Source organism: Frieseomelitta varia, unplaced genomic scaffold (assembly GCF_011392965.1).
Source record: "Frieseomelitta varia isolate USP_RPSP 00005682 unplaced genomic scaffold, Fvar_1.2 scaffold_563, whole genome shotgun sequence".
NCBI classification, from domain to species: Eukaryota; Metazoa; Arthropoda; class Insecta; order Hymenoptera; family Apidae; genus Frieseomelitta; species Frieseomelitta varia.
The window spans coordinates 8076-22064 of NW_025110327.1; the positions used below are offsets into that span (position 1 = coordinate 8076).

The 13989-nt window shown below is 26.1% G+C and overlaps 3 protein-coding genes across 4 annotated transcripts; 1 reads left to right on the plus strand and 2 right to left on the minus strand.

Annotated features, from left to right (window-relative positions):
- Positions 1 to 1276: 1276 nt before the first annotated feature.
- LOC122533942 (enolase) lies at positions 1277 to 5935 on the minus strand. The gene is made up of 7 exons (XM_043664126.1): positions 5719 to 5935; positions 5034 to 5136; positions 4567 to 4740; positions 4260 to 4417; positions 2509 to 2809; positions 2089 to 2375; positions 1277 to 1867 (listed from the first exon to the last, which is right to left on the minus strand). Exons 2-7 carry the CDS (start codon positions 5094 to 5096, stop codon positions 1546 to 1548), a joined length of 1305 nt encoding a protein of 434 aa, XP_043520061.1. The 5' UTR covers positions 5097 to 5136; positions 5719 to 5935; the 3' UTR covers positions 1277 to 1545.
- Positions 5936 to 8424: 2489 nt separating this feature from the next.
- Positions 8425 to 9936, minus strand: LOC122533944 (breast cancer metastasis-suppressor 1-like protein). Of its 2 annotated transcripts, XM_043664129.1 has the most exons (3): positions 9796 to 9936; positions 9188 to 9409; positions 8426 to 9110 (listed from the first exon to the last, which is right to left on the minus strand). In XM_043664129.1, exons 2-3 carry the CDS (start codon positions 9403 to 9405, stop codon positions 8636 to 8638), a joined length of 693 nt encoding a protein of 230 aa, XP_043520064.1. In that variant the 5' UTR covers positions 9406 to 9409; positions 9796 to 9936; the 3' UTR covers positions 8426 to 8635. The 2 variants fall into 2 exon arrangements, with proteins under 2 accessions (XP_043520065.1, XP_043520064.1); XM_043664130.1 differs by lacking the exon at positions 9796 to 9936 and having other exon boundaries at positions 8425 to 9110; positions 9188 to 9421.
- A 2019-nt stretch (positions 9937 to 11955) lies between these two features.
- LOC122533945 lies at positions 11956 to 12641 on the plus strand. The gene is made up of 3 exons (XM_043664131.1): positions 11956 to 12066; positions 12172 to 12364; positions 12445 to 12641. Exons 1-3 carry the CDS (start codon positions 12016 to 12018, stop codon positions 12639 to 12641), a joined length of 441 nt encoding a protein of 146 aa, XP_043520066.1. The 5' UTR covers positions 11956 to 12015.
- Positions 12642 to 13989: the final 1348 nt, after the last annotated feature.

Sequence of the window (13989 nt, forward strand, 5' to 3'; positions counted from 1 at the left end):
CTTATTTACCAGCTGATTATGAAAACGATTGAAATTCTGTCAGTATGTGCATGCAGTGCAACAAGATAATTTATTTCCATCGAAAGTATTGTGGACTTATGATTCGACATTTACGGAGGAGGAATTTTTAATGTGCATAATAATCATGTATGGGCAAGAAGAAATTCACACGTGACACGAACAGTTGCTTTTCAAATCAATTCAAATGCAATGTATGGGCAAGCCTGTACAATGGTATGATAGTAGGACTGTATTTTTTACCAGATCGGTTGACTTCAACTGCATTTTTGAATTTTCTAAGAAATGAATTATCATATCTTTTGGAAGATGTGCCATTGTATTCTGTGCAAAACAATGTGCCATTGTATTCTGTGGATGCAATTGAATGATTGTCCGGCACATTACGGAACACAAGTTCGGCAGTGGTTAATCGGTTTCCGTATAGATGGATAAGTCGACGTGGGCCAATTTCTTGGCCACCAAGATCGCCCGACCTTACGCCACTCGACTTCTATCTGTGGGGAACTTTAAAAGATAAAATGTATCGAACACGAATAAATTCGCGTAATGAATTAATACAAAAAATTAATAATGCGTTCAATGAAATGAAACAAAATAGAAACGACATTCGCACAGTTATAAATTCGATTTTCGATCACTGTCAATCATGTATTGTCAAGAACGGTGGACATTTTAAAATGGAGTATTAATTAACTCTGGAAGTGTCAATGTCAAATAGTAAATATATTGATCTATTCAAGCCAATGCTCGCAGTAACAAGTTGGTTACTATTCCACTTGTATTCCGTATTTGTGTTATAACTTTTTAATAAAACTTTAAATGTTTATGTTTATAAACATTTTTTTCTTATTTAGTGCCATAGAATATACTGACAAAGTTTGAACATTAAAAACTGGGACACCCTATATAGATTTTGTAGTTATACTTTTATTCACATTTATTTTATTAAACATTTACAGCGTTTTTTAATGACTTTATTTAAATAAATATAAATTTTGTAGCGAAACCAAAATTAAACTTTATCTCTATCGTTATTATACATGATATTCATTTAATTTGTGCTTCTAAATTAGCAAATAACACTCTTCATTCTTTTCTTATAGTTTTTATTATGAAATCTAATCTAAATCAATGAATTATGAAACAAGATCAAAATATCGTATTTATCATATATATGAAAGGAGTAAATTAAAATGTTATACATTTACATTTCTAATACATAGTAGCAGAAACAAATTGTAGTTTTCCAAATAAATTATTAAACTAGTAATGTAATTTTATTTCATTTAATTAATACATCAGTACATAATTCTTAAAATAATAATTAAATAATAATTATCTGCATATTAATTTTTAGATTTATTTCTTTTCTTAACAGAAACTCTAAAAACTTTTTCTATAGCAAGAATAATAGTTTTCAATACTATTTCATTCCATACAGTTTTAAAGGTCACCAAAGTACACGTTCAATTTATTTTGTAAATGTAACAACTAGAACTTTGTGTTAATAAAATATAATATATTTTAAGCATGAGGATTACGGAATTTCTCTCCTGCATATTTGGCAGCCGCGCCCAATTCTTCTTCAATACGAAGAATCTGATTATACTTTGCCAAACGTTCCGAACGGCAAGGTGCACCTGTTTTAATTTGACCAGTCGATAGACCAACAACTAAATCAGCTATAAATGTATCTTCCGTTTCTCCAGAACGATGAGAAACCATAGTACCCCATCCAGCGCTTTTAGCAAGTTTATGAGCATTAATTGATTCTGTGACAGTACCTATTTGATTAACTTTTAATAACAAACAGTTGCAAGCCTTTTTCTCAATAGCTGTTTTAATTCTGCAACATATAATAAATTCACAGTATCATTACTTGTATTATTACTTGAATTTTAATGAACACGATTACTTTTTAAAACTTATAAATTTTATATTCGATACTATTAGTAGTATAATTGTAAAATAAATTGTAAAATTAATATTTTTAATTATATCAATTTTCTATAAACTTGTAATTATATATTAAATATATAATTAAAAGAAATCTAAATTCAACTTTACCTTTCAGGATTTGTGACAGTGAGATCATCACCCACAATTTGAATAGGAGTAGAAGATGTTATAGAGGTCCATGAATCCCAGTCATCTTGATCAAACGGATCTTCAATTGATACAATTGGGAATTCCTTAACAAATTCTAAATATAAATTCTTCAAGGCTTGTGACTCCAAATATGTGCTGGGATCAGATTTTTCATTCTTAAAATCTAAATCATATTTTCCATTCTTATAGAATTCAGATGCAGCAACATCCATACCAATCTTGATTTTTCCTTCATATCCAGCAACCTAAATTGTATAATGATTATGAGTAATTTCAATAATTATTTTAGTACTATTAAATTTAATACCATAGGACAGAATTTTCCATAAATTTGTTGGTATAGAACTATTTTTTTCTAAACTTAACTAAAATACTTACTTTAATGGCATCTATAATCAAATTTAAAGCTTCTTTATTTTCAAGAATATTTGGTGCAAAACCACCTTCATCACCAACAGCAGTAGCATCAAGGCCAAATTTCTTTTTAATACCAGCCTTCAAATGATGGTATACTTCAGTACCCATTCTCATAGCTTCAGTGAAATTGGCAGCACCTGTGGGTAGAATCATAAACTCCTGCATTGCCAATTTATTTCCAGCATGTGAACCCCCATTAATAACATTGAAAGCTGGAACTGGTAAAATGATATCGGAATTTCCTGCCAATTCCGCAATATATCTGAAATTAAAATTATTTATTATATCTTAAATGCCAAGATTGTATTCATATTAAATATAAAATATAAAATTTTGTTTGTTTTATTATTTGAGAGATGAGATATTATTATTAGATTGTACATTAAACAATTATTATAGTAGAATACAATTATTTATATTGTGAATATAAATAAAAGCGTTCACGGATTTACTGTACAAAGTTTGTTCTTGTATGGATGAGAAAATGATTCTATGAAAAAATAAAACAGGACAAAGTTGTACTGTTTTTTATACACAACGTAATGGAACATAAAAATTTTTTCTAGTCATACTGTTTTTTGAGAACTGAAAATAATTTTTAATTTCTCAAATGAAATGAGAAATATATTTTTTTTATATTATATAAAAGCGAATATAAAGACAAATTCAACGATGTACCATTCAATAATTTTTACACTTACATAAAGTCAGGAGTGAAAGAAATAGTTTGGATATTGTGTATTGATGTACTTACCAGTATTTTATATTGAGATGTTTTGCAATAGTTTATATTCAATATGATTTCCATTTGCTAAAAGACACTTTTGTACTCTATGCAATACACTTTTGGTGACTTCTGCAATTTGTACTTGTGATATTAATGCACAAACATTTGTTATTTTTCGTTTCAAATTATTTACACTAGAAGGTGATACACTCTTTGGTACATTTATGACATGATAATTGCTATTATAAGAAAAACTTTTCACACTCGAAACTAAAATTTATGGGGAGCAAGCCTTTTCAAAATCATCATTTATTCTTGAAGGATGAAAAAAAATGTCTAAAAATTCCTAATTTGACATGCTGAGTCTGGAGCGATGTCATAAATAGTATGTACCGTTAGCTTTAACAAATAGTTTCATATATCTTAAACAATCTAACAATAAATAACAATACAAATCTAATCACAACATAAAATCACCAAAAGTATAAAAATATTTATATTGAACATGAACTGTAAACATCTCAATGTAAAATACTGATAGGTACATCAATACACAATATCCAAACTCTCTTTCATTCCTGACGTTGTTTAAATGTAAAAATCATTGAATGGTACATCATTGAATTCGTCTTCCTATTCGTTTTTGTATAATATAAGAAAAATATAATTCCATTTAAAAAAATAAAGATCATCTTCAATTCTTAAAAAACAGTATAACTAGAAAAAATTTTATGCACCATTATATAAAAAACAATACGATTTTGTCCTGTTTAATTTTTCCATAGCATCTACTGTTTACAAGAAAAAACGCTAAATACGTGATTACCTTGTGTGTGTGTATGTATGTATATGTATGTATGTATATATGTATGTATATATGTACATATGTATATATATGTATTTATTTATTTATTACTTATATCTGAATAATTTTAAAGTTAAATTATAAGTAAGTTGCAAGTTACAAGTAAATTAAAAATCATACTTATATAAAGGAGTTCCTTTTTTAGCAGCTCCTGCTTTACAAATTGCCAAAGAAACACCGAGAAGTGCATTTGCACCAAGTTTTGACTTGTTTGGTGTACCATCAAGTTTCAAAAGAAGGTTATCAATATCAGTTTGTTGTGTGACTTCCAAATTTGACTAAATAACAAATATTCTTATATTAATTAATTAATTAATTATACGAACATACATATCTTTTATATGTATTTAAAAAATTGATAAATTAGCATAAAATTGAAAGAAGTCTGAAAATATTACATTATACATAAATGTTAAACATTCAATACCTTCAACAATTCAGGCGTAATGATACTATTAATATTTTCTACAGCTTTGAAAACAGATTTTCCATGATATTTAGATTTATCATTATCTCGAAGTTCTAAAGCTTCATGAACACCAGTGGAAGCACCTGATGGTACTTCAGCTCTAAATAACCCATCATCTGTGACAAGATCAACCTATAAGTAAAATATGTCATAAGAAACTATAAGAACATTTTATTTTAGTTTAAATTTTTATTTTTAATTAACCGAGGTGAATTACAATGTAAAATTTTATATATAATTAAAAATGAGCAATATACATATATTAATATTATATCAATATTCAACGGAAGTTATATAATACATATTTATGTCAATTTACAAATAATAATTTAAGAATAAAAATTATTATATTAAAATAAATCTTTACTTTACAAACAACAATATAATATATTTAAAATATAATTTAATATACTTAGGTATCTTACCTCTACAGTAGGGTTACCACGAGAATCAAAAATTTGACGAGCCTTAATACTTTTGATTGGCATTTTTTCACTATAATTAGTACTGTATTTTCTGATTAGAAACCTGAAATATATAGAAGTATATAACAATAAAGAAAATATATACTAATCTTAAATGTAGAAAGATTATTAAATACAAATGATTTAGTATGAGAAAGTTATATTCCACCTTCAAACCTTCAAATTACATGTCGGTTATTAATAATTTTAAATATAAATGGATTTTCCTTTAATATTAATATTAAATTTATATTTAAATTGATGTATCTTAAGTAATTTTTTACAAAATATTTGTAAAATTAAGATCAGTAGTAGATGAGTTAGAAATTTAGAAATAATTGGTTTGACCTTGCCAAGGTCACTGGAAGAAATCTAAAAATCTTAAAATTTAGTTAACACTGTTTTTATCTCAAAAATGTAACATACTTCAAAATTAAATATAATGTACTCGAACTATCACATATAATGACCTTATAGTAAAACTTCGGCACTGAATGTACGCGGCACGTATTAAAGTCATTTTTATAGAAATTTAAAGAACAAAACACTGCAGAAAATGTATATATAAAATCTTGATGTTTTATATAAAAATTCCTGGGGATACAATTTCTTACATATACTGCAAAACTAAAGAAAATATCCTTACCTACAATGTATGAGAATCCTCTTGAAGTATTCGCAGTAGAATGACACTGTCCTACAGTTGACCTCAAATTGCAAAGGCAGCTCTCCTATTGATTCTTATAACCTCACGTATGAATGTATAAATCTAATCGCGCAAAAGCGCTAAAACTAGTTTCTCAACTTAGAACTTGAAAATAAGATAAAACGTATAAGATACGAAAAAAGAATTTTAAATTCTTAATTGAAAATAATTTGTTACGATTAAATAACTAAAATTACGTAATATAAGTTGTATTTCTATTTTATTACCGATTAAATGTAAATTTCATTATGATTTACTATCTTTGTATTGTATTGCTCATGTCCTCTATTGCAATTAATTAGTGCGCGTATTTGTGAAATACTGTTGAAATAATTCTTATAAATTATTAAATTCATGTAATTTCAATATTTCATAGAAATATAATAAATAATTAATATTTGTAATATTAATAATATTATAATTAATAATTATAATAAACAATTTGCATTCATATATTTTTGTATATTTAATTATATTTATAATAACAAAGATACTATATTGAATAATTGTAATATTAAGATCATTTATTTCAAAATAAATAATTATATAATATAATATAGGAAACATTAAAAATAAATTTACTATTTTATTAAAGACAATTGAATACATCTTTTCTCCTAAATTAATAAAACTAAAACATATATGAAATTAACATATTAGTATATGAATTCAGTTCAATATGTGAATAATTAAAAAATTATATTACATATAGTACATTAAACATATATTACTTATAACTTTTTCATTATTATTATTATTTGGTTAATATGGGTGCTTTATATCGGTTCTATTTATTTAGAGATTTATTTTAGGTTTCAAATATTTTTTGGGATATTTTGAAAATATTGATACTATTTTACTAGGTAGTTATTACATCAGTAACTAGTTATTTCATTAGGTTACTAAATCACCATACAAATTTCTTATTGTTTATACTTTTAATTTGTATTTTATAATTTACAATTTCTTATAATATGATTTCAATTATTGTTTTTGCATTTTCTTGTTCATAATATATTTTTCCCTATATTTTTATTGTTATATTCGTTTTAGTGAGTATATGTTATGTACAAGAGAAATCATGGTATTCCTTACTTTTTTTAATTTATAACTCTTAAAATTAATTTTATTCTAAATTTTTACAAATTTAATTATTTTTTTAGTTTTAGAGTATTATGCAATAAATAATAATTTTTAAAAATAAATATAAAAATTATATTTAATTGTGATTATTAATGATAAGAAATTTTTAATTTTTAATAAAAAATTAACTATTTTTTTAATTTTAGAGTATTATGCAATAAATAATAATTTTTTTAAATAAATATAAAAATTATATTTAATTGTGATTATTAATGATAAGAAATTTTTAATTTTTAATGAAAAAATCTTGAAATTAATATAATTTAATTAAAGATTTGATTTAGGATGTATATATATATAAAATTCATTTAGAGTTATTAATGTTATTATAATATAAATGCTGTATCAAACAAGTGTTTGTTTTAATTGTCTTTCATTTTTGTTGTTTTACCTATTTTATAAAAATAAATAGATAAAATCTAGCTTTTTATTATTTTTTTGATTAAATTCAAGTAATAATTGTATATAATAATTCTTCTTTATAATTTTATTTTTAACTATTACGTTTTGTAAATATATCTGAATTTAAAACAAAACAATTATATTTAATAACTTAGATAATATACCAAATTAAATAAAGGATATAATATTTTATAGAAGATATCTTGTATAAATTTTTTAAATGTTTTTGGTAGTTCAGATTATTAGAGTCTAAAACAACATGTAACATTAAAATATTAAAAGAATATGTATCTATTCGTAATATGAAATATACAGATTTATATAGTTTCTTTCAACCCAAATGTAAAATACCATTTTATATTTTATGTAAATTCATATTTCTTTCCCTTTTTTGTAAAACTCAAATCTTTCTTTTGTGCCTTTCTATGATTATATATGATACTTTTATATATTAATATAAAGCTTATCATTTAAAATTTAATGAAATTAGTTTTTTGTGGAAAAATACCTATAGATAGCTATACAAATTAACGCATTGATATAAAAAATTTTTAATCATAAATTAATTAGAATTTGCTCATATTTATACATATTCAATTAATTTTTTAGTTATTAATTTTTTTAATTTAAGATTTATAAACATATGTATATTCAATAAGTATTAAGTTACATTTATAAAAGATATCAAATTTTGTACAAATATTATTTTTGTTGAAAGTTTATTAAAAAATATTCAATTTTTATGATACAATTTGTACATGTATAATAATATATTCCTAAAAATTAAATTTACAATTTTTTCATTTACAATTTCAAAAATGAATTCTAAATTAGTGAGTTGTTATAATATTAAATATTTAAATACTTATAATTTTTGAGAAATACATGTTTGATACATGAACTGACCAAAATTAATTAAATAAATATTTACATTTAGCATTAAACTATTTTTATAACTAAGTATTACTATATTCATAAACAAAATAGTAATTATTATATTACAATCATTTAATATTTTATCAATTTATGAATTGTATTCTTAAAGGCATAAATATTTTATTTTTTCAACAGTTCATCTGCACCATTGTCTTATTAATTAAAATAAACCTATAGAGATCAAAATATTTTAAAGAAGGCACTCTATATATTATACATGTTATAAATGTAAAGAAAGTGCCAATATTGTAAAATGAAGGTAATTTTATCGCTTGAATGTTTCATGTATCTCATACCTATAAAAGGGCGATACATTATTTGATAACATTATTAAAATTGCTGTATTTTGAGAAATGCATCTATTCTGTATAGAATATTATATTATTTCAGCTTTACGACTACTTAAACTTTTTTTTATTAATGCCCAATCTTCAAGAATATCTGCATCATTAAGCATATAAACAATATAAGGTCCAGCAACAGACACAGCTCTTCTTCTTTCAGTATGATTTCTGCGTCTTCTACCATTAGAATTTAACCATAAATCAGCATGAATATCAACATTATTTCTATCTTCCTCCAATCTACGTATTTTCTCTTGTAAGTCATTATGAATGCAGTCCCAGATTAATTCTTTCTCACTCTCAAAATTTTGTAATGCAGCTTGTTCTTCTGCTAAAAATTTATTTTGGATATTTTGTAGTCTATATTGCTTTAATATTCCAGCTACTTCTGTCTTTGTTTTCATATTTTCTTTTAATCGTTCTAATGGTATTAAATATTCTTCAGATTTTCCTACTCGAACTTCTCCTAATTTTGTATCTACTTGGGTAATTCTCTCACGGTAAAGCCTAAAATAATAAAAATTAAAATGTCAAACTTACAATGACAAAATTTATTCTATAAAAACATTATATTTAAAACTTACTGTTCTTTAAGAAGTGTAAATTGTCTTTCTAAATCTACTAAGTTTTCCATGCATTCATTACGTCGCCTTTCACATTCATCTTCATCCATCTCTGAAGAATCATCACTGTCAGTGTGTTCTGCACTACTATCACACGATGCAGAACTTTGGTTACTTTCATTACTGTCATGAGACATTTCTTCTCCTTCTGCTTCAGATTCATCTTTGACGCTTGGCATCTGTCTAATTGTTAAACTTATTTATAAAATTATAGAAATAGCAACAAAATGATATATTTTTATATATTTTTAGTATATATAAAAATGTTCAAATTATATTTAATTTAATAGGTTTGAAAATATTTAATTTTAAAATAACATAACCTTAAATATATTGTTTACAGTACATCATACATTACATAAATTATTTCAATATTTGTGAAAGTATATTACAAATTATATTGTACTGTAGACTAATGAAACTGTAACTAATGTTAACATAAAATTAATATTCTAATAATATTAATATTTTTATAACTAAAAATTCGAGAAAATTCTCTTAAGTTATTATTTACTAAATCTCACTTTTAATAACATTACTTGTATACATATATATATATATATACTCACTATTAAATAATTATATACTTTTCTTTTCAAAATGATATAAAATAGTCAATATTTTGAAAATAAAAGTTTTGTCACAATATATAGTATCAATTATTTCTATCTGATCACAGTTATTGTACGTTTACATGAAACAAATACTCATTCACTCCAACCAACTTTGTATCGTTATATTCACTAACTAAACGAGTGTACTGTAATAAATGAGCGCGAATTTCTCGGAATGGGCAGCAAATGAGCATTCATTCGTTTAATATAAACACATAATTCGATAATCAGTTAGAAATAGTTGATTTTGCCAATGATAATGCGACAAAACATTTATTTTCAAAATATTGACTATTTTGGCATTATTTAAACCAAAAAAAAAAAATTCATATGTGTGTGTGTGTGTGTAATTTAATAATAAATATAGCATCACACATGCGGTGTTCTTATTGAAAATGCGCCATAAAGTTTTGAAAAGACATCTAAACATATTGACTACCTATTAACTAAACCATATTGATGTGACATTTAATAAATTTTTGGGTTGCATATTATATCTGGGAGCTTTAGAATTTCCTTATCATTTTCGTTATATCGATCGTTATATCTATTGTATCGATTTAAACTTTGCCATAGACGAGGCCATAGACGACACAGATCAGGTATATGGATAGATATTGCATACAATGCTTTTTCGGCTACGATTTCGAGGCATCCTGTACCCCGTTACCATTTTCGTGTCACATCCTATCGTACCGATTCAGGCAAGTTTTGTACCGCGAAAATCAAAATCTATTGACTATATTGCCAGATTTGTTTCGAGAATTATTTATTGAATTGAACGTGGTGGTACTTCATTAAGGAGAAGGAATATAACGATTCAAATAGGTTTAAAACAGAGATTGATGAAAATTGGGATAAAAAATTTAGATAAAAAATATATTTGATTATTGACATCTATTTAAAAGTATTAGAAAAAATTGATTGAAATATGATATTTTTACGAACAATATAATTAGATATAACGTTTTTTAATTTACAAATTTGTAAGTTCACAACCTGAATGAATTATTTTTATCCCGTGAGCTCGATTTTATGAAAGGTTGATCTTATCAATAAAATATTTCTACAAATATTGTTTGCAATAAAGAAGCACATTATGTGTTGTAAATTATTTTTTGTAAAATTCATCGGTCGAAATTTCGAAGTCAAATTTACTTTTTTAAATGATACCATACATATTTTCTTTTTTACAGTACAAGGTTATTTATTAACATATTGCGGATGGATCATGAGTTTACTCGTATTTTCTACACGGTGTCGAGGTGTTTACATCAGTAATCAATGTATTAAATTCGATTGCCTTCATGTTTTTTTTACTTATTTACTGGTTTTGATTACATTTTGGTAATTCGAATAGTTACTATTTTCATCTTCAAGTTCCTCGTACTTTTAAAAATGACCTCTTTTAGAAAACGGAAGGAAACGAACGAAACTGAAATACTTTCGGAAGTTTTTGACTATAATTTATCAGATGTTCCTAGTGAGAATAAAGATGCGAATGATTGTATGAATGGATGTTTTGATGATTGTGAAGACGATTCTAGTGACAATGACATTATTAGACCTGTAAAGAAGCGTAAGGTGGCAGTGCTTTCAAGTGATTCCGACACTAGCAATGAAGATGATTCTGTTCTAGTAAATGATTCGTTTTGTCATAATAATGACAATTATTGGTCTGAAATTGATATTCCACCACGCTTACAAATATTTGAAGGTCATCCTGGGGTCATTACATTTCCATCTCAGTGTGACTCTGTAGCCTCTGTGACTAGCCTGATGTTTGATGATGACTTGTTTGAAATGTTTTGCAAGGAGTTGTGTACTTATGAAACGTAAAATATCGTCTAAAGCACTCAAGTGGTCTCCTGTTACACAAAAAGACATGAAAAAATTCCTTGGCCTAATTCTTCTAATGGGACAAATAAGAAAAGATAGCTGCAAAGATTATTGGTCAACAGATCCTCTAATAATTAGCCCTATATTTTCACAGACTATGAGCCGCAATAGATTTGAGCAAATATGGACATTCTGGCACTTTAATGATAATACAACAATAGACAATAGCTCTGAAAGACTCTTCAAAATTCAACCTGTGCTAGATTATTTCCTCCATAAATTCAGGACAATATACAGACCAAAGCAACAGTTATCTTTGGATGAGAGAATGATTCCATGGAGAGGATGCCTAAGGTTTCAAACGTACAACCCTGCAAAGATTACAAAGTATGGTTTACTTGTTAGGATGGTGTGCGAGAGTGACACAGGCTATATCTGCAACATAGAGATTTACACTGGTGAAGAGAAGAAATTGGAAGAAACTTCTTTCAGTTCTTGGTCCTTATCTTGGTATGTGGCACCATATCTATCAGGACAGTTATTATAACAGTACCTATTGCTGACTTATTATTGAAAAACAAAACTAGAGTCTGTGCAAGTATTAAGGTAAACAGAGGCTTACCGCCAAGTCTGAAAGCCAAAGCATCAAGAATGGAGAAAGGTGACACAGTATTCTGTAGAAAAGGTGACGTTTTTCTTCTCGTATGGAAAGACAAGCAAGATGTCAAGCAATGATATCAACAATTCATGACATTTCTGTCTCAGATACAGGAAAGAAAAATAGAAAAACTGGAGAGTATATAGTAAAATCTGTGTGTATAAATCAATACAATGTTCACATGAAAAGAGTTAAACGTGCGGATCAGTACCTTTTATATTATCCTATTCTAAGGAAAACGATGAAATGGACAAAAAAAGTCATCCTTTATCTCATAAACTGTAGACTTTTCAATTGTTTTTGAATCTATAATATCCTGGATCCAGAGAAAAAAATAAAGTAATAAGCAGTTTCTCCTTTTGGTGGCAAAATGTTGGATTAGTGACAATGATAATGAAGGCTCTCCGAAACCAGAGAGAGATTTAGCCCTTTCCCTGGTGGTGGAAGGTTGTCAGGTGACATGAAGCAGCATGAACCTGTGTTTATTTCAAGCAATGGAAAAAAGAAATTTCCTACCAGAGTCTGTAGAGTTTGTGCTGCTCAAGGAAAAAGAAGTGAAACGAGATATATATGCAAATTTTGTATGGTTCCTCTTCATAGAGAAAAATGTTTTACACAGTACCATACTTTAAAAAAGTACTAGAAATTTTTTTTATATATAAGCTCTATGCTAAATACAATATATGAAATAATTGAATAATTGGAACTATAAATAATAAGGTCTCCTTGATAAATCAGACCAAAAGATTCAGGGATAATTTTTGCATACTGTCTTAATGTAATGCTAAGTGCATACTAACAATGGTAAAATCTGTAACAAAGGAACAGATCCAACACAAAATGGGCACTACAAGAATAAGAGTCTATTTTTTGTGTTTGATGTATTACTTCTTTATTACTACTGTATTACTTCTTTTGCACATTATTATGGACTATGTTGATTATTTTTGCATGTAGTTTATAATTTTATCAAGATTATAGTTCATAAAAAATAGTAATTCTATGCATGCATTGCAAATTATTGTTTCATAATGTGAAATAATGTTTTATATTCAAACACTGAAAGTGTAAAATAAATATAAAAAGTTGATGAGATATAAACTCATTTATAGTTAACTGCAAAAAAAACAGCCTGCCGCGGCCATTAGGGTAAATTGAAAAAAAAATCCGGTCTTTAATGTGTTAAAACGCACTCACTGACTGAAATCATTTATTGTTATAAATTGTTAATAAAAATGATTTGAAATATGAGTGATTTAATGACATATATGTCAGTATTAACATTTTATGAGTTTAAAACATTCCTCATTCATATTTTTCACCATTCTGATTTCTGGTGAATTTGTAGATTAATCACTCGTTCACAAATTTTGACGATCACTAAATATCATTTAGAAATCGATACCCTGAACGACTCTTTCCTCTAACAAACAATGTCTCCTACATACGCGTTACAAGAAAAAACTATTCAAAATATCTTAACAATACATTAAAAAATCACTGAAATCGCTGAAGGAGTAGTTAGTTTTACCTAATTGCCTTTGTTATTTTGCGCAATAACAAAAGAAAAGAGAGTTATAAAAGGACCAACGCAAGTTTCGGTTTTCCTGATGAAAGCATAGTTGCCACAACTTAGGCATCTCACATGGTTG

What these genes read in the sequence shown, in the direction of transcription:
- LOC122533945 (XM_043664131.1), top strand. Translation starts at nt 12,016, where the DNA reads ATGGAGAGGATGCCTAAGGTTTCAAACGTACAACCCTGCAAAGATTAC. An exon ending in AACCCTGCAAAGATTACAAA is followed by an intron (nt 12,067 to 12,171) that starts GTATGGTTTACT and finishes AACTTCTTTCAG; the next exon opens with TTCTTGGTCCTTATCTTGGT. An exon ending in CACAGTATTCTGTAGAAAAG is followed by an intron (nt 12,365 to 12,444) that starts GTGACGTTTTTC and finishes TTTCTGTCTCAG; the next exon opens with ATACAGGAAAGAAAAATAGA.
- LOC122533942 (XM_043664126.1), bottom strand. Translation starts at nt 5,096, where the DNA reads ATGCCAATCAAAAGTATTAAGGCTCGTCAAATTTTTGATTCTCGTGGT. An exon ending in TTACGCCTGAATTGTTGAAG is followed by an intron (nt 4,418 to 4,566) that starts GTATTGAATGTT and finishes TTTGTTATTTAG; the next exon opens with TCAAATTTGGAAGTCACACA. An exon ending in AAAGGAACTCCTTTATATAA is followed by an intron (nt 2,810 to 4,259) that starts GTATGATTTTTA and finishes TTTTAATTTCAG; the next exon opens with ATATATTGCGGAATTGGCAG.
- LOC122533944 (XM_043664130.1), bottom strand. Translation starts at nt 9,405, where the DNA reads ATGCCAAGCGTCAAAGATGAATCTGAAGCAGAAGGAGAAGAAATGTCT. An exon ending in TTTACACTTCTTAAAGAACA is followed by an intron (nt 9,111 to 9,187) that starts GTAAGTTTTAAA and finishes TTATTATTTTAG; the next exon opens with GCTTTACCGTGAGAGAATTA.